At 48.4% G+C, this 24,317-nt stretch overlaps 2 protein-coding genes across 6 annotated transcripts in view; one reads left to right on the top strand and one right to left on the bottom strand.

The window, feature by feature from the left end:
* Positions 1 to 8,247, top strand: part of IGSF3 (immunoglobulin superfamily member 3) — a 99,232-nt gene extending 90,985 nt beyond the window's left edge. For all 5 annotated transcript variants that reach the window (XM_071563800.1, XM_071563767.1, XM_071563777.1 and 2 more), the window contains 3 exons: positions 26 to 433; positions 4,123 to 4,548; positions 5,289 to 8,247. In XM_071563800.1, coding sequence (XP_071419901.1) covers positions 26 to 433; positions 4,123 to 4,548; positions 5,289 to 5,539 — 1,085 coding nt within the window. In that variant the 3' untranslated portion in view covers positions 5,540 to 8,247. The remainder of the gene's footprint in view (positions 1 to 25; positions 434 to 4,122; positions 4,549 to 5,288) is intronic.
* A 267-nt stretch (positions 8,248 to 8,514) lies between these two features.
* On the bottom strand, positions 8,515 to 17,558 carry ADPRH (ADP-ribosylarginine hydrolase). Its single transcript, XM_071563751.1, has 4 exons — positions 17,051 to 17,558; positions 15,209 to 15,555; positions 10,667 to 11,027; positions 8,515 to 9,974 (listed from the first exon to the last, which is right to left on the bottom strand). The coding sequence occupies exons 1-4, from the start codon at positions 17,353 to 17,355 to the stop codon at positions 9,587 to 9,589; spliced, it is 1,401 nt and encodes a 466-aa protein (XP_071419852.1). The 5' UTR covers positions 17,356 to 17,558; the 3' UTR covers positions 8,515 to 9,586.
* Between the last annotated feature and the right edge of the window lie 6,759 nt (positions 17,559 to 24,317).

Genomic DNA, 24,317 nt, shown 5'->3' with positions numbered 1-24,317 from the left:
CATTTCTAATGGCCTTTCCCCATAGATAACCGCCTGCAGGTGAACCAGACCCACAAGAACATCACAGTGCTGGAGAACGAGTGGGTGACCCTGGAGTGCCTGGTGAGCAACCGGACCAGCCCCTCATCCCAGCTTTTGGTGGAGTGGTATGTGTGGCGGCCAGGCTACCCAGAGAAGGAGGTCGTGGCCTGGCTGAGCCGGCAGAGCACCCTGCACTACGGGGACCTGGCAGTGCCGGGTGACCTGCGGAGCCGACTGCACCTGGAGAGCCCATCCCCAGGCCTCTTCGTCCTCTCCATCCAAAACGCCACCGTGCGGGACAGCGGTGCCTACAACTGCCATGTGGAGGAGTGGCTCCTCGACCCCAGCGACCACTGGTACAAGCGGGCAGATGATGTCTCTGGGCTCTTCATCCTCACAGTCAAGCAGCCAGGTGAGGACGATTTCATGCCCTCAGCTTTGAGCAGCATTGTGCCCTCTTGGACCAAATGTATGAGGTACCATCTGTCAGCAGCAGGGCAGAGGGAAGGACCACTGCACAACAGAGCATGCTGATGGTTTTTTATTTGTCTTCTTGGGTGAACCCTTTTCTGGAAACGGTGTAGAGTAAGTCCTGCAAACACAGCTAGATCGGCTTGGGATTTTGTCACCACTGCATCTGCAAATTACTTTTTTTCAGCACTTTTTGCAGGTTGGATAGGATAAGCTTCTGAGTTTACACACACTTTGATTGAGAGAAAGATGGAAGAAGCTACCTGTGCTTCCTTAGGTGTCTGCCCCAGGGGGCATGAAAAGAGGGAGCAGAGGCACACTGCTGTCCACCAGGACCCCCAGATCCCTTTCTGCAGGGCCTTTCTCCAGCCATGTCTCTCCCAGTTTTATTCATGCCTGACATTGCTCTATTATAAGTGCAAACTCCAGGTATTTTAACTTGTTAAATCATTCTCTTAATCAAAATCCAGTTCTCCAGTCTGTCTTGAGCACTCTGTAAGGCCTCTTGTTCCTTCAGAGAGTCAACAGAATCTTCTATTTGGTATTATTGGAAAACTTGGTAATGGTGCATTCAAGTCCTGCATCCAGATCTTTGATAAATATATTGAACCCTGAGGAATATCCCTGCTGATAAGTCACCAGCCAGATGTAGCCTCATTCACTACCACCTTTTGAGCCCTTCCCTTCAACCAGTTCTTTACCTGGTGTACCATGAACCCACTCATCCCCCAGCTGAACAGGTGAAAGGATGCTGTAAGTCACAGTATGAAAAGCCTTACTAAAATCCAGGAATACTGCATCCACTGCTTTCCCTTCATCCACTGGGTGAGTGACTTTACCATAGAAAGATAGGAAGTTAGTTAAACAGGACTTTATTTTTGTGACCTCATGTTGTCTGTACATGATTATTGCATTGTTTAAATGCCTTTCAATAGTACCCAGTATAATATTCTCCATAATTTTTTCATTAACTGAGTTTAGACTTAACAGGTCTAATGTTGGCCAGCTTCCAGTCAGCAGGGACCTCCCCAGACTCCCAAGGCCTTTAGGTTGTATTGGGGAAGGGTCCTGCCATAACATCTGCTAGCTCCTAAAGTATTCTGGGATGAATCCCACCAGGTCCCTTGGCCTTGTGCACACTCAGATGATACAGCTGATCCCTCACAATTTCAGTGTCTGCAGATCAAAAGTTACTGTTTCCACACTGGTGGGGATTGGGCACCCCAGGGTCTGTCAGTACTGTTAAAAACTGAAACCGGAAAGCATTGAATGCCTCTGCTTTTTCTTCATTCCTGTTAATCAGGTGACCATCTTCCACAAGTATCAGTCCAAGGTTTTCTTTAGACCTCTTCTTGCTATTAACATCCTTAAAAAACCCCTTCCTGTTAGCTGACACAACACTGGCCAGTTTCAACTCTAGTTGAGCTTTGACCTTTTGTGTCTTCTCCATGCATGAATGAATCACAGCTCTGTAATGTTCCTGCAAAGCCTGACCTGGCTTCCAGAGGTCGTACAATTTCCTTCTCCTCTTGAACTCCACAAGTACTTCCTGTTCAGCCAAACTACTCTTCTGGCCTCTTTGTTTGACAGGACACAGTGGAATTGCCTGCTTCTGTACTTCTAAAAGGTGGTTCTTAAAACTGACCAGCACTGATGGACTCCTAAACCCTCAAAAGCAGTTTTCTAGAGTACTCTGCTAAATTTTGTCTGTTTTAGCAACAGATAAGCTGCCAGGGCAGTTTACTTTGGAAAATACAGATCCCTAGTTTTTGAGGCATATGAATCAAGATTAAATGTATGCCTTTAAAGGTTGTGTGTCAAATTACAGTAGAGTTCTCAGTTACTGGGTACTTCGAGCCTGTAAAGCAACGACTCTGCAAGTACTGTTGTGGTGCTTCATGCCTGCCCATTCCAGTGAGGTGCCAGCCTCATAACTGCAGCAGAGCTGGCAGAAATGTGAAGTTCTGGAAAGGCTATAGTGGTCATTACTGGCAGAGATTTGTACTGTAGAGGAGGAGCATTCTCATGGGAGCAGAGCTCTTATCTGCCAGGTCCTTTCTTGGGAAGTTTCGCTGGCCAGAGTGGCTTGGTGAGAGACACCTCCCCAGGCAGTCCCTGTGCCCTGCATGCACACTGGGTTGTAAGTGCAGCTCTCCGTCCAGTCTGCTGATTGCTGGCCCTGATGGAGGGGGAATGAACTCTGAAAATCCTTGAGCCTCATTTTGAATTGCAGTAGGATGTGGAGTGGGAAGAAGAGAGGGATTTGGGGGTGCGGTAATTGAAGATAATTTTTTTCTAAAAGTGCTTTGTTGTTGTTTGTTTTATAGCAGTTAGTACTTAACAAAATGACTAATCTTGCTTGTGACTCATGCCTCATTAGTGAGGCTCTCCATGCTCATCTATCAGGACTATAATTATGAGCAAAGGGGGGAAAAAATAACCTCTGAACACCTTCAGACAGCTCTTTCTGCTTAACCTGCTGAGATGGGGGAGGAGTCTTGATTTTGACAAGCCCTTTTCTTCCCTTTCCCCCGTTCACCTCAGTAGTCCCTGAAATCTCAGGACCTTACCTCATCTCTCTTTCTGCTCAGGAGTCTTCCTGGGGAAGATGTGAACTGAAAATACTCAAGTTGACTATGCCTGAAGAGCTCTTGCCTTAATGAAGGTTTTCCTTATGGGACTATTTAAAAAGTGTTGGGCAGATGCCATAATGAGAAGCCCACTGGGCACAGCAGCCCTGTGGTTGATGAGAGCTGGGGGACAGCAGCTCCCTCTTGCAGGGACACCTGGGATCTGCACAAGGGGAGGTCTTGCCCAGCTATCCTTGCTGGCGTAGAAAGCACCTCTCTCTTCATTGAGCTGTTGGCTTGTCCTTCCTGCTCATCTGCTGCATCGGAAAGGGCTTTTTAATCTTTAAATGAAAGCTTAGATCCAGACTGACTGTGATCCCTGGAGTATGTGTTCCCTGGCAAGATGACTAAACCAGATGTTAATTGCTCTTGAAGTCAGCCCTTAATCAACTCATCTTGGATTCTGGCTGCTGTATCTCAGTTAGGTAAAAACATCTCTTTAGCCTTGGAGAAAACACTAAAGGGAAGGAAAAAACCAAGAGAGGAAGACTTTTGGAGTGTCCTTGCTGCGTCAGTGTTGAGGCCATCTCCATGGAAGAACCTCTTACCTAAGTAACTTTCCAAACTGCTGGAAACTGTCCTCTTCTCTCATACTGATTTTCAAGTCCTTTGAGTGCTCTTACAGCAATAAAGAATAAGCAGGTAGTACAGTGCTCTTTGCAGCGGTAGCTGGGGAGGAGTAGCACTTTGCTCCTCAGCACATGCACATGCACCAAACCTTTGTATCCCCTGACACATTGTTGTAGCATGTAGGATGAACTGCAGCAGCTTTGTCCTTTCTCACATGCCCCTCAGTTGGTGCCCTCTGCATGGGCAGTGGGTAGGATGCTGTTCCTGCAGGGTTGACCGCAGGGATACCTGTTGGTCTTGGCAGGCTGCGTCAAGCCTTTGGGTTTTGTTTGGATCCTGCCCAGCACCAGAGTCATGACAGCCAGTTTGCAGGATGGCTTTGATGACCTCATTTTGCTCAGCGCTCACCTCTTCCCTTTTATCACCTCAGATCCCACCCTGCAGGTGGACACAGCCACCGCCAACCTCACTGTGCAGGAGAAGGAGTCCTTCCCGCTGGATTGCAGCATCCTGTCCCGCTCCAGCCCAGAATCCCACTTTGCAGTGACATGGTACAGCCTGCGGGCCAAAGAGGCAGGCGACCACATGAAGCAGGAGGAGGAGGAGGAGAGGGAAGAGGTGCTGAGTGTGGGCCTTGATGCCGTGTTCAGCCCCGAGGCTGGCCGCTGGGAGGGCCGCCTGCGTTTCCAGAGGCTTTCGGCGGTGCTTTTCCGGCTGACGGTGCTGCAGGCTGGTGGTGCTGACACAGGCAACTACTCGTGCCGCGTGGAGGAGTGGCTGGCAGACCCCAATGGCGTGTGGTACCGGCTGGCAGAAGAGGAGTCAGGGATGGTCGCTGTTCACGTGCAGGATGCAGGTGAGGAGAGGTGACAGCTGCCTTGGGGTCTTGGCCCTGGCATCCCCTGTGTCTTTGGTTCAGCCAAATTGAAAAGGCCAAGAAGTGAATGGGACTGGGTCTCATCTGTACCAGGTCAAGTCTGCCAGTATTTTTCCAGTCAGCTCAATGGCTCATGACCCAGCTCTTGCTTTGGTGTGGGTATCCACACTGCACTTAGCACCACCCCATGGCAGTTACACCCTGGTATATCTCAGTCAGTAGGGGCGGACTTTGTTTAACCCTTCCCTTTGGTAAACACCCTGGAAGTTGGATTAGCTCTGCACAAGGGTGCAGGCTGTGGCACTGGGGTCTTCTCACATCAATTCTTGAAGCCACTGGATGGTGTAGAAGTCGCAGAGATAACTGAGGTCATGAGAGTTTTGTGGACCCTTAAGGGAGGTACCCTGGAATGCTGCTGCCTTTGTGTAGCACTACTGAGGGAATCAAGGCTTTGCAAGGCTCCCTGCTTTATAAGATACTACAAATATCAGTAGGGAGGACTCTTATCACTCATTAAACTCTTGAGGCATTAAAGCTGAAACATGCCCTGTGATAACTTTGTTCTGTTGCTTTGTTTTTTAACATGGATATTTTTCATAGAGTCCCACCTCCCACATTGACACAGATTAATGAGAAGCTGGTTTTTAACCTTTCTGAAGAAGTTTGTATATCTCTATTACAAAGAAACCATGAAATGTGACTGTCCTGTGTCTTCCCAGGCTCCACCCTGCAGTCCGTCATCTGCTCCAATGATGCCCTCTTCTACTTTGTGTTCTTCTATCCCTTCCCCATCTTCGGCATCTTAATCATCACCATCCTCCTGGTGCGATTCAAGAGCCGGAACTCCAGCAAGAACTCAGAGGGCAAGAACGGGGTCCCCTTGCTGTGGATCAAAGAGCCCCACCTCAACTACTCTCCCACTTGCCTAGAGCCACCAGTCCTCAGCATCCACCCGGGAACCATGGACTAAAGAGGCAGAGGCACCTGGGGGGACACACAGAGGGGAAAAAAGCAGACACAATGGGAACCATAAGGAACAGAGCAGGTTTTGTGGTTTTTGTTTCATTTGTTTCCTTGTCTGTGCTCTAATACAGAGGCTGAGTTCTGTGGGGTGCTCAACCAGCAGGAGCAGGAATGTGTGAGGCTTCTTCCAGCACCTGTGGAAATACACCCCTCATCCTGATGGACAGAGGCACTTGCTGTACATAGCAGATGTTCCTCTTGGACTAATTTGACTCCCATCAGTTGCTATCTTTTTGGCTGTTACTTTTTTATCATTTCTTTTTCAGTCACTCAACTGTAGGCTTCTCCTGCCCTCCACACAATGTGGAGTTCCCAGGGGTTGTTTGGTCCTGGAACAATCTGTTTGGAAGTAAATGTATATGTTTTCCAAAACAGACTGTTTTTCCTTCTCAGACTCAGTGCCATGGTGAAGAAGGTCTTTTCCTAAGGTGCACTGAGCTAGCTACTCCCTCTTCCAAAACAGATAAAGCCAGGTCTATCCCCAGAAGGGTTAGCTGGGCTGTCTGTTGGGAGGTTCATTTCAAAGACTGGCTGTAGCCTCAGCCTGTTCTTGTCTCCACTTTACTGCTCTCTCATGGGGGAGCAATTCACATTTTGAGAGCGTTCACAGGTCTTGGAGAGACTGAACGTTCAGCGCACTTGTGATCAGGACAAAAGCAGTTTGGTTTGTCTCAAGGAACTGAAGGGGGCAAAGGAAGGAGGACACCTGAAAGCGCCCTGACTGTGTTGGTAGCAAAGAGAGTCCTCATAGAGTCCTGCTTACCAGAGTCATGCTCCTCCCTGGTGTCCATACTTCCACCTCTGATGAGGCAGATCCCCTCTGTGCCCCAGTCATTTGGGAATGGGAGGCTCAATCCAGTCTCTGAAGGCTACAACATGACCAAAGTAATGACTCTAGAAAGGAGGAAAGGGTGAGCTCCATGGGTTATGTTCACAGTCCCTGGATGGTTCAGCCAAGGAGTCCAGTAGTAAACATGCCATGCAGCGGGGATGTGCAGTTAACCACCACAGGTCATGAGTTTTCCTGTGGCTTGCACTACTTCCTGGTGTGAGCCTGGACAAGCCAAGGAGCCTGCAGCACATCAGTACTCTGGGGACTTTCCTGCCCTCTTGGCCAAGAGAAATCTTCTACTCCATGTGTATGTGCATCTGCCGTTTTTAATTTCTGGGACTTCAGGAGATAAAATCCATCTCTCTCCATAAGCTCCCCCTCCTGGCAAAGTCACCTGCTCTTGTAAGAGCTGCTGTGGCAGGAAATGCTGTTCTTTCTGTGAAAGATATGGCTTTTATGAACCAAACCAGGGCTCTCCCCACGTGGGGCACCTGAACTCCTGTACCCCTAATGCCAAGAACCCCTGCCCTGTCCTGTGGAGGAAACCGCCTCCTCCCCCATACGGCCTGAGTGTTACGTCTGGCGGAAGAAAATGTTTGCCAAAAATGGCCTTTTGTTGTCTTCCTTGATGTCTTCCTGGCAAATCCGGCCATTCATATTTTGCAGCATGGCTGAAGCCAACCAGGGGCAGACAGGCACAACTGAAAGACCCCCCTGCCTTGCCTGTGAGAGATGCCATACCCACGGCCACTGTCCTCTCCGGGAGGGTCGGACTGCTCTTTTTGAACAGAGGGGACCTCAGCAGATGCTCTGTAGCACTAGTCAGACCCTGATGCCTTGGTGTTTCAGAGGTGGTGAAGCTTGAGGTACATCTGCACCACACAGCCTCTCTCCCATCTGGGAGAAGACCCACATGGCTGCAGATCATCCCATGCTAAGGCATTTGCAGTTCGCCACCTCTGTGCCTCCACCAGAACAGCATTGATTTCTTCTGCTGGGAAGCCCAAATTTCACTTGTCCCCTGTGAAGTCTGCCTCCCCAAGATGTAACTGCTTGCTGGCCTCAGCATATGCATAAAATCACACTCCTATATATGTATGTATCACACACCCGCACACCTGTCTTCCCTTTCTGGCTGAGATGTCTGCAAAGAGAAGAGTATGATGAGAAGTGAATGGACACGAAGAACCGAGGCGCAAACAGCAGCAGCTGCAGCCAGTGGGTATTGTTTCATATGTACTATCTCCTGTACATACTGCTCCCGGGCAGGAACCGCGACTCATTTCAGCTTCAAGGAAGAAGAGAAAATGAAATCAGCGGGAGCTGTTCTTCCCTGGGAGAACTCTGCTCTGTGTCTGAACCATGCTCCTCCTCACCAACCTGCCTGCCCCAGAGCAGGGTTCTCCTGGAGGGCTGTCCCATGGCCCCATACCCCTGGATGGAATGGGTCCCTTCCCAGCCTTGTGGTTCCTGCACAGAGCCCACGCTGTCCTAGAAAGTGACTCTCACACTGGTCCCTGAATGTACCTTGCCAGTGACATTTCTCCATTGCTCTGGTAGTGCATTGCCCAGTCTCAAACTTCTGTTTTTATAAGGCAGACTCTTCCTGTAACGAGTTTTAATGCGGAGCTTTTCAAACCACTGTCTCTGCTGTAACTTTCTGTAACAAACCCAAGAAGAAAGAGAAGTACCCTATCCATGCATGATGTGGAAAAATGTTTGGGATTTTTTTTTAAAGAAAAAAAACTTTGTACTATGTTGCACTAAAACATGTTTTATACGACACACCCAAGAGCTGTAGTAAACTGTGTTGAAATTGTGAATTCTGTTGCTGCTGGTTTTTGTCAGATTTGGGCTTTCATTATGCCTTTATGTGCACTCCCTGCATAAAGGTGTGCTGAGCCCTCCCCTCTTGGGCAGCCTCTCCCACTGCCACTATTCCTTGATGCATTAACTCCCCTCCCACCCTGGTAGTGCTTCTCTTGTCCTGTAGGCTGGAGCTTGCAGACACCTTGCACCCTCTGGCTCTTCATACTTCTTCCTTCCATCCCTTAATTCATACCACAATAGAATCTAACATTTAAAAGAGGCCTGTTAGGTCTTTTTATTGAATGGGGTATACTGGTTTTGAGTTGCTCTGAAAACAGTAAGTACTTTGCTGTGTAATAGTTTGGATTTGAAGAAAAACCTTTTTTTATATAGAATTATGCATAGCAAATGTTAAGCATATAATCTTTAGTAACAGATGAAAGCAGAAGAATATAGTTCACTACAGAAGTTGATGTAAAATGCAACCTGTTCATTCTCATTACCCACTTCTACTGTGAGTAAGGATTTGATCAGGAGTGTTGAATTCCCACATTGACTGAAATAGGGAAGTAGCATGATGCATTCCCACCTGTATTGCAGAAGTGCTGTGGAATTGTGCAAAACACACTGCTCACACAGGTCAGGTTTGGGGTTTTTTCCACATTCATTTAAAACAAAAAAATGTTCTTTGCTAAAATAATTTTATGGGAAAACTCATCCCCACTTCCCCCCCCCCCCCCCCCAGTAGGTTACAGTGGGCTGCATCTGCTCTGGTCTGTGCTAAGCAGCAGAGGTTTTAGCTCCACAAACACTCAGTGCTGCGGCAGCGTGTTCCTGGCACTCCCTGTGACACTACCAGGTGACAAGCTTGGGCCAGATGCTGCAGCTTTGCCAGGAGGCATCTCTGCCTGCCCACACACACTCCCTGTGGACAGGTGCACATCCCTGATCCCCTGGCATGCTCGTATGGGCAGGACCCTGCTTTGGGGCAGCCTAAGTGAGTTTTGCTGCCTGTCCTGCTGCTGCAGCATGACCAGCAGTGCTGCAGTGGGTGTTCCTGCTCCCCTTGAGGATCAGACAATGTGCAGCCACCCTGCAGCAGAGGAGAGATGTCTCAGGGCTAGGCTCTTCAAGGCACTGTTGTGTGCTCCCATCAAACCACCTTGTGACTGCTTCCTCCATCCACCAGCCCCAGCTTAGTGCTGGCATGACCTCCCCACTGAAGCGAACACACATGCACAGAGAAAATTTTGGCCTGGCTCTGGCTTACACTCACAAGCTTTAATCCAGCAGGTTTGCAAACTGAGTGAGCGAGGGGCGGCAGGGGGTAGGTGTGCCCATGCTCGCTCTTGCCTAGACGAGCTGGTACAAGCTCCTGGCTACCTTCTCCAGGCGCTCCTTGTACTCCAGGTGGGTGTAGAGGGAGAGGGGAACCCCCTTGAAGCCGTGAATGATGCCCCACCAGCCAGCTGCAATGACAGCAGTGGAGTCGCTGTCGCCCCCGTGGAAGAAGGCACGGTGAGCCAGCTCAGTCCAGGAGTCCCCTGCGCCCAGCAGTGCATCGTAAGCAATCATGGGGGCATCGTGCCCACTGCTGCCCGCCCAGCCATTGTAGCTCAGGGATGAATAGAATTCATCTCTCTCTTCTACACCATACTTTGGGGGGAAGGTGGGCAAGGAGACCCCGTCCAATATGCCTCTCTCCTTCAGGTATTTTTTCCATTGCACTTCAAAGTAGTGCCTGCAGAACAGGAGATGGGATGGAACAGCTGTATGAGTTGTCCCAGGGCAGAAGCACATACCTGAGCTCTGCACAAGTGCCAGTGGAAAACACGCCATGTCAAGAGCCCGGAGCAACGGCTCCGCAAAATGGCAGGCGTCCCCCATTTGTCCAACTAGGGACATGATTTACAGTAAGAGGCACAAGGACATGTTTCAGTGAGTTAGATTTCCCCTCCCTCCAGCCACATGGGAGAAGGCAGCCCAGCACCTGCTGCTGTCACACTGCACAGGATTCAAAGGCTCAGAGTGAGAACTGAGTCATCCTCCCAAATTCAGTGTAGCTCTGCCTCTGTCTGTGCCCCTGTACACAGAGCCGCACTGGATCTGCAGACACATTTGGTTATAACTTTCAAACTGAGCTCAGCCCTAAGCCTGATGCAGTTCCCAAGCCCTGCTTCAAATCTTTCATCAGATCACAGTTGCTTGAGATGACAAGTCTACCTACCTCATACCAGATTCAAAAAAAGTCACAACTACATGACTCAAACACAGCCTGCCTTTCTTTTTTCCCCCCAAGTTAGAGGTATTCTGAATTGATTCCACCCCACAGCAGGCATGTGCTGCTCTAGGAGTTTACCATAATGCGATCACTGAAACTTCAGTACAAGCAGGGCTTGCCCTGTCGTACACAAGCTTCAGGAAAATGCTCACCAGTGCTCCATGTTCTCCTTCACAAAGAAGCCGCTGCCCCACACGTAGGCTTTCGCCTGCGGCAGCACGTCCAGCAGCCCCTTCCCCCAGGCCTGGGTGGGAACACTGTTCACCGCGTAAGCCGTGAAGAGGGCTGAGGTCAGGGACCCCAGGTAGCCCGTGGGATGGTGGTGAGTCATCCGGCCGCTCTCGATGCTGACTTTAACCAGGGTGTCCAGCTGATCGGGGCGGTAGAAACGCAGCCCGATGCACATGGAGCGCATGGCACCCCCGCAGCCTCCCCCCCGCGGGTTGAACGGGATCCTCCACCCATCTGGCCGCCCTGGATTCAGCGTCGGTGTGCTTTCCAGAGATGTGACACCTGGAGAGGAGCAGCAAAGCCCAGGAAAAACAAACGTAAATGCATCAGTAGGAGACAAGGTCACATAGCTTGGGGGCTAGGGAAAGACAAGCAAGGTTAGTGAGGAAGGAAGTGTTACTCTGTGTAAACGATTTGAGATGCCTTTTAAAAACAGTTATCTGCTCACCTGCTTATCCTGCCTTAAAGTGTTGAAGCATCCTGCATCCTCCCCAAGAGACCTGGAAATTTCTTTTTGCAAGAAGTAAAAGTCTAGGGGGTAAGAAACACTCCACTGCTGATTTGTTGGCATTGTTTGTATTTACATTTCATGTTATTTAATAACTTACTTATAAAACATATACTAATAGATTAGATGTGTACACATCTCTCTGTCTTTTCTTTCTCTCTCTCTCTCTCTCCCTCTCCCTCTCTCCCCACCCCACCCTCAAAAGGAGGTAGGATCCCTAACACAAGGCAAGTAAGTAACACTGCTTGTTCAGTTTTTTAGCCTATTTATAGTACCTTTTAAAGGCAGAGACCTGACAACCTCCTCAGAAATCTTTCCCACTGCCTCACAAATAGGAAATGTTTTCCAGCTCTCCCTTGCTGGCGTTTAAGTTTGTGAGAAAGCCTTGAATGTAGTACCTCCCTCACTTCAACAGGGTCTGTGTAACTGGCTTTACTGTTCTCCCATAAACTGAAGAACTGTACTGAGACCAAAGGTTTGTCCAGCCCACGAGCTTGTCTCCAAATACAGCCACTAGCAGATAACTATGAAAAGGCTATAAAAAATGAGGCAAGTACAGCATTTCCTAAAAAGACCCACTTGGTTTCCAGCAGGCAGAGAAGCACTTGAGTCAGAAGATGGATCCAAAGTGAACACCAGTAACCCCCAGCAGACTGAGCCACCATAACTGGTCTCCTGAGCATGAGTCCATGCAAGCCATCAGACTTCTTTAACATCCCATGGTAACCAGACCCACAATTTTGTTATGGCAGGTGTCTCCTTCTGTTTTAAGCCACCATTTGACAATTTCCTTAAATTCCTCTCTAATCCTTAGAAGAAATACTGACTACTACTTCAGGACATGTTGGGGCAGGTTGAGACCACACACCTCAGTCCTTGATAAAAAGTGAGATTGTTCTTGTATTAATTGTAGTTAAAAGAAAATGAGGAAGATGACAAGGCATTAAGACTGAAAAAAGACTGATTATTTTCCTATACAATTTTCTTGCAGCTTTAAGCCTGTGCATATTATTTTAGGAGATGACTACTGATAACTTGCAAGTGGAAAATTTGTGTAAAAAAACCAGCATATGACAGATAAGACTCTTGAGGATTTATGAAGTATTACAAGTATTATCCTTATGCTTTTAAACAGTTAAAATATTAAAACATTTGAAAGCCGATTTAGGAAGACTAAGCTGGAATCACGTCAGATCTCTTTTTAAAAACAAGTTTTAAAAAAAACTGCTGTAGGAGTTTTTAAATCAGGAAATTGTTTTGGAAACCCTACAAATCCTGGTTAGGGATCCTTCATACTAATAATAGGAAACTAAAAGTAACCTGACGAGGGTGCTGGTCTAAGGAAAGCAGAAATACAAGCAAAAAGCAGTGTATAAAGAAAGGCAACCTGAAAACTTCAAACACTATGCAGTTGGCTTCCATTCCACTTATCTAGACTTATGAGCATAGACCTGCTTGGGATTCATCAATACACATAAAAAAGGTGAGTTAGAACAACCACATAGTGGTAAATAATTCCACAGGGAAAGGACTTTGCCTGAGAGACCAGAGTTTTGAATCAGAACGCTTCCTGGAGAAGCAGATTTAGTTGTACCATGAAAAAACAAGTACCTCCATGCTTATGTTGCTTAATTCACTGGCTTTGTAATCTGCAAGGAATAATGAAATTGGGGCTGTGGCACATCACAGATAGCAATAATGAATGTAGGTATTAACTTGTAGAATTATGACAGTGAGTTCATACCTAGGGCTGCATCCCTGGGGGACCCTGCTGTGGCTGTCCACTGACTCATAACATTGTGGGAATCCCTTTGTTGCTGAAGTTTTTGGGTTTCAGTCTGGACTCCCTCATCACGTGGGAAATCAGTGTGACTTTCCCCATTGTTCTAGGGAACTCTCTTCTCTGTTTGGTGAAAGTTCCAACAGCAACTTTCCATTCTCAGCCTTTAGGGCTGCAATTCCCCAGTGAGCACTTAGACCAGAACAGTTTATGTTCTCAGTTACAATCTATTTGTTCTGAACTGCCAAAAGAAGTTACTGGCATGCAACTTCTGTCATTAGGACTTATCAATACGGCATGTAGACTGGCAGACTGCAGACAGCTTTTGAGGATATGGATTAGGTACTCCCTTTGACAGCACATCAGTGGGCATTAAACTGCTAAGGGTCAGGATTTAAGCTCTCAGAACTGAGTGCCTGTCCTGTGGCTGCATCAGGAACTATCCAGAACGCTGCTTCAAAAACATTCCCAACAGACTTCCATTTTTATCCACATTTCTTTCCACACTTTCCCCCAAATTTTACAATGTTGAAGTGTCCTTGGAGTCACGTAGAGAATGTGCTTTCCTTTCTTTAGCTAGATAACCTGATCTTTCCTTGTCACTCCACTTGGTGTCCATCGCAAATTTGCTGTCAAATTCTTCACCTCCAAATGGAAACTGCTTTTGGGCATATTGCAGTTCAGTTACTCACTGGAGGAGTGCAATAGGTGTGCTGTTATCCTTAGCTATTAATTACTAACATTTACATTTTAGGTTCTTCTTTTCATCTCAGGTTTTAGTGACCAAGCTTAGATAGTGGAGGTGAAAATACCCTCCAGGTACTGTCTCACTCCCAGCTGTGGTTAGGCTACCTTGGCAGACCCCATCACCTGGGGAAACTAAATGATGCTCCTTTGCCAAAACAGCAGTGAGTCTCTTGGAACTTCAACCTGTCGACTCGTGCTATCCATCATTACTCCCTTCTAAATATTTTATTAATTAGGCCACTCTAACAACTGGAACTACCTGTGTTAAAGAAGACTGATAACTTAGTTCTTTACACATGAGTAGGAGGTCACTGTGGAAAGGTCAGCAGAATAAATTCCTGCTCAAGTTTCCAACCTGGTTTATTTTGGAAATTACACTGTTCTATTACACTGTGCACAGTGGCAAGGCAGCATTTGGTCTTTCCTGTGTTTAATGTCAAGCAAGAACATTCTTGACATATTTTGGCCACTCCAAATAAGCATACTCATACTTTCAATGTTTAAACTTTGCACAGAATTGCTGAATTTGAGTGTTTCCTGGATACTTCATGCTTCCTGCACTAGTCAAATTAAGAGGTCCAGCCTAAGCAGCTCCAGTTTAAGTTTAACTCAAGCATCCAAAACAGACTGGACCATGAGCACAAGGACAGACAGGACCCTCAGGGAAGAGCTGGGTCAGCAGGTTTGGGTGAACTAGGTGCTACAGGGGGATATGTTGTACATGGCTTGGCTACTGCAGCTTGTGAAGGTGCCCTTCCTGAATGCAGGCCCACTGCCTGTGACAGTCTCAGCACCGCTGTGTCTATACAGAGAAAAGAGAAATGATAAAAATACAGAGTTCAGAGAAGAAGACTGGCCTGACTGTCCTGTCCCAGAAAGCAGATGTGTGGAGAAAACCACAAGGAGGCTTTGGGTTTAATAAATCTAATTATTCCAAGCAAAGATCTTTGTGACTTTAACTATATTTTTTCATGTAATTTATTGGATTCATTACAAGAAATTCTCTGTTAATTCTCTGTTTAAATGTGTTGCTTTAACACAGCATCTGAGGGTGTACATTACACATGGTTGAATTTGCAGTTTTTATCCAATGAGTACAGGCATCCCCAGTGCAAAAGGCATCATCCTTCCCTTGAGTACAAGGCTGGGCCTCAAACACACCTGTGAGAAACTTTTGTAAATGTGGGCAAAACAGTATCTTTTCCACCTACTTCAGAGAAGCCCAAACCACTTCAGCTGGCCTTATTCTGTTCTCTTTAGCTCATCCTGAAGCAGGTACTGAGCATGGAACACTTTTGCCTTTACATGAAATACAGTCAAACACTCTGAACAGCCAAAAGCAGAGCCAGGGCCAGCCTCAGCTCTAAGCTGCAGGAGAGACATCAGCGACAGCACAGCCCTGCCCAGACAGTATGATGGAAGGGTTACCTGGAGCTCTGCCCTCCATGTCATTCATGCACTCCTTGTAGTTCTTTGCAAGCAGAGAGTAGAGATGCTTTAACCTGGGTCTTTTTCCGGCAGCTACGAGGGCTTCAGCTGTGGCCAAGTGCATCACTGTATCATCACTGACTCTCCAACCTTCGATGCTCACGTTGTTGAGTCCCCCCATCTCTGCCAGCTCCGTGTGGATGGCTGGGCCACTCAACTCGAACTCCCACTTCCCATTGCAGTAGCCCAGCGTGTCACCAACTGCGCTCAGCACCATTGATGCCACGTAGTTTTCCACCTCCTTAGGGCATGGTTTTTGCATCAGGATTGCTTCAATGTACAAAACACTAGGGAGGAATAAGAGGGGAAAAAAAAAGAGGGAGATTGGAAATAAAATTTTTCCCAGTTCAATAAGGGCTTGTACTGCAAAGCTCCAGCAGGTTGGATATGCTGCCTAGCACCCATGTCTCACTCAGAGGATATATTTTTGCACAGCACATGCTTCCCCGTGGACCTTGTGCACCCACTGTGGGTAAGTGCATGGCAGCTCGTGGGCAGCCCAGCCCTGGGCCAGGGGCAGCTGGACATGTCCTGCTGGGAGGTGGCAGCAGCCCAGGACAACACCATGTGTCATACCTGGCTAAAAGATTGAAAACCATGGATGGGACTGCAGAAGTGTGTGCAGGTTATGGGACCTCAACCATGATCTCCACTTTTTTAAGGGCAGCCCACAAGCAAGTAGCTCAGAGCTGCACACAGCAACTTTTGTGCCCTGGGGTAAGGCCAGGCTGACCCTCAGTACAAAGTAAGGGGTACGGGGTAAGTATGGAAGTCAGGCAAGGCTGACCCTCAGTACAAAAGTAAGGGATGTATGGGGTAAGTATGGGGCAAGCCAAGGCTGACCCTCAGGAGTACAAAAATAAGGGATGTATGGGGTAAGGTGAGGCTGACCCTCAGGGGTACAAAAGTAAGGGATGTACAGGGTAAATATGGGGTAAGGCAAGACTGACTGTCAGGAGTACAGAAGTTTAGCCGGGAGAAGAGGAGGCTCAGAGGTGACCTCGTCACTGTCTAGAACTACCTGAAGGGAAGTTCTAGCCAGGTAGGGGTTGATCTCTTCTCCCAGGCACTCAGCAACAGGACAAGGGGGCACGGGCTCAAGTTCTGCCAGGGGAAATTGAAGTTGGAGATCAGAAAAAAATTCTTTGCAGAGAGAGTAATCAGACATTGGAATGGGCTGCCCAGGGAGGGGGTGGATTCCCCCTCCCTGGAGGTTTTGAAACTGAAATTAGACGTGGCACTGAGTGCCGTGATCTGGTAAAGGGACTGGAGTTGGACCAAGGGTTGGACTTGATGATCTCGGAGGTCTTTTCCAACCCAATCGATTCTATGATTCTGTGAAAAGTAAGGGATGTATCGGGAAAGTATGGAAGTAAGGCCAGGCTGACCCTTAAGAGTAAGGGATGTATGGGGTAAGGCCAGACTGACCCTCAGTACAAAGTAAGGGGTACGGGGTAAGTATGGGGCAAGGCAAGGCTGACCCTCAGCAGTACAGAAGTAAGGGATGTATGGGGTAAGTATGTGGTAAGGCAGACCCTCAAGAGTACAAAAGTAAGGGTTGTATGGGGTAAGGTGAGGCTGACCCTTAGTACAAAAGGGGCATGGGGCAAGGCAATGCTGAGCTCCTCGGCTTTGGCCAGGCCAGGCCATGGTGGCCCCCATGGCCCTGCTCCTCGAGCCGGCTACAACAGCCGGAGCGCTCCCTCCCACTCCCGAGCTCGGGGTTTGCTTCTCCCTCTCGCCGGGGACAAGCGGGGGCAGGGAAGGCCTGCGGGTACTTACACAGCGAGCCCTGCGAGCGCCCCCAGCCCCGCCAGAAGCGCCAGCCCCGCCAGCAGGTACCGCCGGGCCGGGCGCCAGGAGCGGCCGCCGGGGCACATGGGGCTCAGCGCGGCCTGCGGAGCGCTGGGCGGCCTGGAGCGCTGTCCCCGTCCCGGGCCGCCTCCCCCGGCCTGCCCTGCCCCGGCCCCCCGGGGCGGCGCCTCCGGCAGCGGCGGCTCCGCAGCCTCCCCTGGCCGCGGGCCTGCCCTGGCAACCCTGGCTCGGAGCGCGCGGAGCGCCGGCCCGCAGGCCCCGCTGGGTTTCATTTCCCGGGCTGTGTCGTCATCGGCGAACGCTGGGAGTCGAAACCTGGCACGGGGGAAAGGAAACCACGGGCGCTCCCCGCTCCTGCTGAGCGTGTCCGGGGTAGGAGCAGGGTCCGGCTCAGATAAGAGCAACAAGGCTGGTGAAGGGACTGGAGCACAAGTGCTGTGGGGAGAGGCTGAGGGAGCTGGGGGTGTTTAGCCTGGAGAAGAGGAGGCTCAGAGGTGACCTCAGCACTGTCTGGAACTGCCTGAAGGGAAGTTCTGGCCAGGTGGGGGTTGGTCTCTTCTCCCAGGCACTCAGCAATAGGACAAGGGGGCACGATGGGCTCAAGCTCTGCCAGGGGAAATTGAAGTTGGAGATCAGAAAAAAATCCTTTGCAGAGAGAGTGCTCAGGCACTGGAATGGGCTGCCCAGAGAGGGAGTGGATTCCCCATCCCTGGAGGTTTTTCAACTGAGCTTGGCCGTGGCACTGAGTGCCATGATCTGGTAAAGGGACTGGAGTTGGACCAAGGGTTGGACTTGATGATCTCGGAGGTCTTTTCCAACCCAATCGATTCTATGATTCTGTGACAGACACCACCACCCCCACCCCCACCCCCCACCCCCCCCACCCGCTTTGATTTGTGTTTCCCCTCCTTTCTGCAGCCTGAGCGGAGCCTTCAGCCTTTACCAGTCAAGAAAGACTATATATTGATAGTAAAGCACAATTTTATTACAGCCTGGCCACAGCCGGGGCCACACAGTGAGCCCATACCCTCAAGTGCGTGTCCGGGTATACAAAATTCTGCCCTTTTTAAGGAGTTGGATCCAAATATTATCTGTTACAGGCACTCTGTAGATTTACATCATGGAATTATACATTTTGTTGTTTATGTTTTACGTTGTTTGCTGTTCTTCATCCCCCGCTCCCCCTTATGTCCAGGTTCTGCTTCCCCCGCCCCTCTGTGTTAGAAAGCACTTCTCATGTGCTTTGAGCTGCTTCTCCATTCAAGCAAGTCCTCTTGGTTGCATATACTCAAGTTAGCTCTAGTTCTCTTTTTATCTTAACTGCCCACTTGCAAACAGTTACATTATGTTACATTACATTACATTACATTCTGCAAAGTCCCAGCAAATTCAAAAGCTAGCAACAATGTAGTTAAATTTTAAGCCATATTATTTTGTCTTTGTTTCCCCAGGAGCCTTTGCTCTTGTGCTTCCCAGCTCATAGAATCATCGAGGTTGGGAGACTTACAAGTCATCCAGTCCAGCCATCCACCGGCACCAGATCCAGACGGTTCCTGAGCAGCTCCAGGGATGGTGACTCCACCTCCTCCCTGATCACTTAAGAAACAATCAAACCAATAGAATAGAACAAAATTCTTGCTTTTATTCAGCACTGGGAACATGGAGGACAATTCCGCCAAAGACGTGTTCAACCAGACTTTTGTGTTTCCAGGTTTATATCCTTAGTTACAACTGATAACCCCTCCCCAAAGTTAAGCAGGGATATTTAGGGTGACTTTTCACAGATGAACTGCTCTTATATCTGCAGCACTATATTTCCTTTTAACTAAACAATGTTATAGCTTCAAACCTCAACTTAGGCAGGTTTGCTGATTTATTTCTTGCAGCTTGGCCTTTAATATAAACAAGGTTTGGGGTTATTTCTTAAAGTTCAGCTTACAGCTACAGGGTTAAATTCCTCTTTGTCTAAAGTTATGCATGGTTAAGATCACTGACAAACTAACATACAAGCTAAAATCAAAAATTAATATCAAATACAAAGTTAGTACAGTTCTGATTAAAATTTAATAAAGACCTTATGACTTTATGGAGAAGTCATAAAATCCTTTTTCTTGAGAGGTCCCTGAACCACTCGGCAACCCATTGCAATGCCTGACCACCCGAAAAATGGAAAAAAATTTCCTGATGTCTAATCTGAATCTTCCCTGTCTCAGCTTAAGGCCATTTCCTCTAGTCCTCCCACTGTAGGGATGGTAGAAGGGAGTGGCCCCCACCTCTCTGCAACCCTTCAGGCAGATGTAGAGAGTGATGAGGTATCTCTCAAGCCTCTGCTTCTCTAGACTGTCTCCAGTGAGACAATCTCCTTCCATGTTTGGGGACAGTGCTCTCCCCACAGCCCCAGTGTGGCCCAGCTCAGCTCCCTGGTGACCCCCAAACCTCTCCCAAACCAGGTTTTGTCTTTGCTTTGTCCTGTAGTGCTGCTTTGTGTAGTGTTCTGAGGTGCCTCATGCTCCCGTTGCCTTGCTTTATATTTTATTTTTAATGATGGTGGTGTCCAGGTGGCTCAGGGAATCTAGTCAGTGGATGAGGAAGGGACAGGAGCACAAAGCAGGAGCAAGAAACAGGATTCAGCATGGCTGGGCTTGCACTTTGAGGAGGCCAAACCTTTTTAACAACCAGCAGCCGCTTGATGTTCCACATGGTCTCTTCTCTAAGGCAACCAACAGTAGGACCACAGGGTATGGGCTTAAGCTCTGCCAAGGGAGGTTTAGGCTGGATATCAGGAAGAAGTTCTTTACAGAGAGGGTGGTCAGGCATTGGAATGGCCTGCCCAGGGAGGTGGTGGATTCTCTGACCCTGGAGGTTTTTAAGGTGAGACTGGACATTGCACTGAGTGCCATGATCTGGTAATCAAAGTGGGGTTGGATTAAGGGTTGGACTTGATGATCTCAGAGGTCTCTTCCAACCCAACTGATTCTATATTTCTATGATTCTATGCTGGATCTCCTGGGCCCAGGTTCACCCCAGAAGGTACCAGCACCTCTTACATGAAGGAAAAAAAATCCCCCCGGATGCCTGTGAGAGACAGCAATGGTATTTTTTAAACTGCAGCCCTGGGGGATTTCAGGGCAATCACAAATTTAACCTGGGTCAGAGCAGAGTCCCTGGGGAATTTGGGGGCAAGTGAGAGTGGAGGGCTGGAGTGGGACCCTGGGGGAATTCAAGTAGCTGGGAGCACAGGGCTGGGCAGGAGTGGTTTGCTCTGGCATGCCCATTCATATATCTGCTCTTCCTCTGCCACTTGCTGCAAATATGGAGTTTGAGAAGCATCTGGTAAAGAAAATAGTAGCAGAAAAGGAAGTGGGCAAAGAAGCTGCTGGTGTTTCAACACTGACAGCAGACCCTGCTGACCTTTTCTGCTTCTCTTCTTCATTTTGTTTTCTCTAGAACAGCTCTGAATTTACTCAGGCAATACTTAAAAGCAAAGCGGGATTTTTCTCTCCTAAGGTTTGGGCCTGTGGGAGGGAAAACCCTTCCCACTTTTGTCTTGCAGTCTGTGAGGAATGGCTTCTACTCCAGCCTGAAGGGTAGAGGAGCAGAGGGGAAAGTTGCAGGGTCACTTAAAAGGACAGGAAGATGGGAGGACACCTCTATGTCAGCAAAAAAATTACTATGGCACTGAGATGTTTGGATTTCATCATTGCTTCCAGTTTTCTGAACCCTTTCAGCTTCCTAAAAAATGAAACAAAGATACACAGTGTAGTTAAGTGACATCTGAGATATACCACAGAAAAAGTTGAGGCCTCCTCACCGACAGTGGATGATGATCCAGCAGCAAGAACCTGCAAACCATGGATGGGGAGAACGGCAATCTCCAGGCTCGATTGCATGCACTGATCCCAAAGGGATCTCCTTGTGGAAGTCCTATGGGATGCCCACAAGTGGACGAAGAGAGTGTCCTCCATCAGGGAGCACCTCCAGCTCCAAGATGTGCAGGGAAGCATTGCTCATGGCATGGGGAGGTGGGTGTGATTGTTCCCACTTTGCAATAATAGCCTTCTGATGTTAAGCCATGCAAAGAATTAAAGACTCACCATGTTGCACCATTCTGGGGGGGTTTTTTTGTGTTTCTTTTAAAGAAAATTTAGGCTGCCTTGGACCAGTGGCCAGGATATGCCTTCTGGAAAGTACCACCTTGGAGCAGCTTGCTGACATGCCCCTGCCATGTGCTGGACGTTGTGGTTAAGCATTTACTTAGACTCAGAATTTTCCTTCATATTCATCTGGGAAAAAAGGGTAATTCTTTCTGACTAAAAAAATGTGCCTTTCTAGATGAACCCAGGTTTGAGGGCTCCTATTCAGGGGGGCTGTGAAGGGTAGCACTGCAGCACTGGAGCTAAATACTGGCTTAGACCCTGTGGGACATTTCCTGTGAACTACAAGAGGCCTTCAGGCTGGGAGTTGGAAAAAAGTGAATGTTAAAAATGCATAGTGCACCTCTTAAACATGGCAATTCCCCTTTTCTAGATCCTACATCTGTCCCCAAAAGAGGACTGTAAAGGAACAGCTGGAATTCTCATTTTTCACCTCTCCTATTCACCTTCTCTTTGCCCCTTCCGAGGCTGAAAGGTGACTTTCCACAAGATCTTCTGTGTCTCTAAAACATGTTCATTCTGGACCAGCGCCAAACTCTTAGCAGTCTCTCATTCTTTAAATAGCACCTTTTTCTCTGTAATGACAGCAGGCTTTATTTTTTAATTTTTTTGGGGTGGGGAATATTCCTGGGCTTACCCCAGTTCTCAGTCCCCAGGTGCATGTCTGTCTTTGTCACTGGCCAGTGAATAACAATCTTCTATAACAGGGGCGTTCAAAGCAGGGGCAGCAAAGCGACGTGAGGTCTCCTCGGGACCGACAGCTCGGGCAGTGAGTGCTGGGGAGGCAGCAGTGCGTGACCTTGGTGCATGTGTGAGGGAAGCACTCACTGTTTCAGGATGTTCAGGGCTGCTGTGCTTGCTCTGGCTGGATGTGGGTTTGCAGCAGGGAATGGGCACCCAACAGCAGTGGGTGGTTCTGGCTCTGCCCTTCCTTTGCCCTGGGCAGGACAGGGCTTTGCTTTCTCCAGCTAACCCGGGTAGGGTGGTGATCATCACTTCTTCCCTGATATCCCATGGTAATGACAGGGGCAGGCCTTGCTTCCCTCCATGCTGTCCAAGTAGCACAACTAAAACAGGTGGTGAGAGCTTCAGCTGCAAACACAGCCTGTGCCTGGGCAAAGCCACTTGCAGATGCTTTTGCCTAGACACGGGATCCTGTGGGGAATGGTGGGAGAGCTACTGAAGGGCTTGGCTGAAGAAAGTTCTGGACACAGCAGCAGAAGAGGTGCCTTTAAGCAGCCACCTTTGTTTTAGGGAGTACTGGGATTTGGTCTCTTATTGGAAAAACCAGACTTCATTGCAGAAATAGTCACCACTTTCTTTCCAGGCTTTCCTTCTTCCACAGACTGTCCAAGAGTGGGCCCAACTCACTTCCCAGGGCAAAAGGGAAATGGTAGAAAATCGATGTGATCTGTTCATTGTGGCACCTACCACTCTCCTCGGGATGCTTCCAAAAACCATTTAACACAGATTTTAAAAGAAAAATTAAAAAAATACAACAGCCTGTTTCAAATAACCATAATTCTGCAGGGTAGAGGATAAGCAGGATAATTGCTTTACCACAGATGAAGGCTCTGCAATACCAGCTGGGGACAACCAGCAAGGTCAGGGACATAAGGAACATCTCCTGGGTGAGATGAGGGCTGTGGTCACCTCTCCCTAGTCCACATCTATCAAACGGAACTGAAAACTCATTTTTACTGCTCCTTCATGGCAAATGAGAGTGTGTGGGTCCGGAGACCTCCCTAGTAGTCTCCAAGTCCTGCTTCTGAGCCTGGGAACATCCATGAGGGAACCCTGGACAGTTCCTGTGTACCTGGCGTTTGGCTGAAGTGGTAGATCTGAGGCTCCAGGGCTGACAGGTTGGTTGCTCCTTGATGTAAATCCAGTGACATTTCATTTTGGATTGCATGCCAGAGCTGGCACTGTGCTCTCCACCTGCATGGTAACAGTGTCTGAGGGTCTGTGTTGTTCTCCCTTCTGCCACTTTCTCTCCATGAGCTGCTGGCAGCTGTGTCCATATCTTTTCTTAGAGCATTTGGGATTGAGGAAGCCCATCAGAGGTGCGTTGTGCCTGCAAGCAGAAGTGCTCATCAAGCCTGCCTTACAATCACTCTAAATGCACCAGCAGGCTAAACTTGAAAGTTCTTGGCACTTGCCAATGGAAGTAAACCCTAGTGGGAAGTGGTGGGTTAAATGTGACCATCTGCTTAGCGATGGGAGGGAAGAAGATTGCATCATGCTACACGCTTCAAAACAATGATGCTCTTCCTGCATTTTGCAAGCAGCGATATTTGAAGCTCAGTGCAATCCCAGCTCTGCTGAGGATCTCGTGTTGCAAGAGCAGCAGATGTGGCCAAGCACATGGGGTTCACACAGGGAATATGTGCTTCCATGTAACAGCCAAATTAACTACTGGACTTCTCCAAAAACTACTGTTCCTCCTCCTTCCCTCCAGCTTTTCCCCTTCCCAGCTTCATGCATCCACTTCCTGCTATGAGGGTCTGCATTGTAAAGCTCATTTGATTCTCCATCCTGCCAAACTAGAGTTAGGTGAAGGATAGAAGTAATGTAAAAGTAAGGGTGAGAAAGGAACTAGGCTGAGGAACAGGGGCTCCTCTTTCTTCTGCCAGCAAGTTGCAAGTGTGTTCAAGATGTCTGAGGAAGTTGTGGCTTGTGTATAGGCAGAAGCGTGGAGCTTGAGGGAGGAAGAGTTGAAGGCACTAGCTGAGGTCTGGGAATGCAGGCAGATGGGAATGGTGCCCAGAAATTCATATTAGCTTATTGGAGAGGGCTTATAGTAGTAGGACCTGCCAGGTTGAAGGATGATTTTCCTTAGCTTGAATGACTTAAACTGAGACTAGGCAAAATCATAGGTATGATAGTTTGGGAAAAGCCCTGTGGTAGCTTCAAGTTACTTGATTGGGTGGTTATTTTCCACCACAGGGATTTCTTTGATTCTGGATTCCTACCAAAGCCTTCTTTCCTGTCTTTCTCTTCTGGCTATTTCTTCACAATCTTTCTCTGTAACACTGTTGTTCCTGACCCCTTCTTTTGACCATATACCAAAAAAACCAAAG

The sequence above is a fragment of the Pithys albifrons genome, chromosome 1, assembly GCF_047495875.1.
Source record: "Pithys albifrons albifrons isolate INPA30051 chromosome 1, PitAlb_v1, whole genome shotgun sequence".
In the NCBI taxonomy this organism is placed as follows: Eukaryota; Metazoa; Chordata; class Aves; order Passeriformes; family Thamnophilidae; genus Pithys; species Pithys albifrons.
This window is presented reverse-complemented; position numbering and strand designations above follow the sequence as displayed.

Coding starts and splice junctions, on each gene's coding strand:
- ADPRH (XM_071563751.1), bottom strand. CDS start 17,355: ATGAAACCCAGCGGGGCCTGCGGGCCGGCGCTCCGCGCGCTCCGAGCC. Junction 15,556..17,050: donor GCGCTCGCAGGGCTCGCTGT/GTAAGTACCCGC, acceptor ATTCCTCCCTAG/TGTTTTGTACATTGAAGCAA. Junction 11,028..15,208: donor CATGGAGGGCAGAGCTCCAG/GTAACCCTTCCA, acceptor GCTCCTCTCCAG/GTGTCACATCTCTGGAAAGC.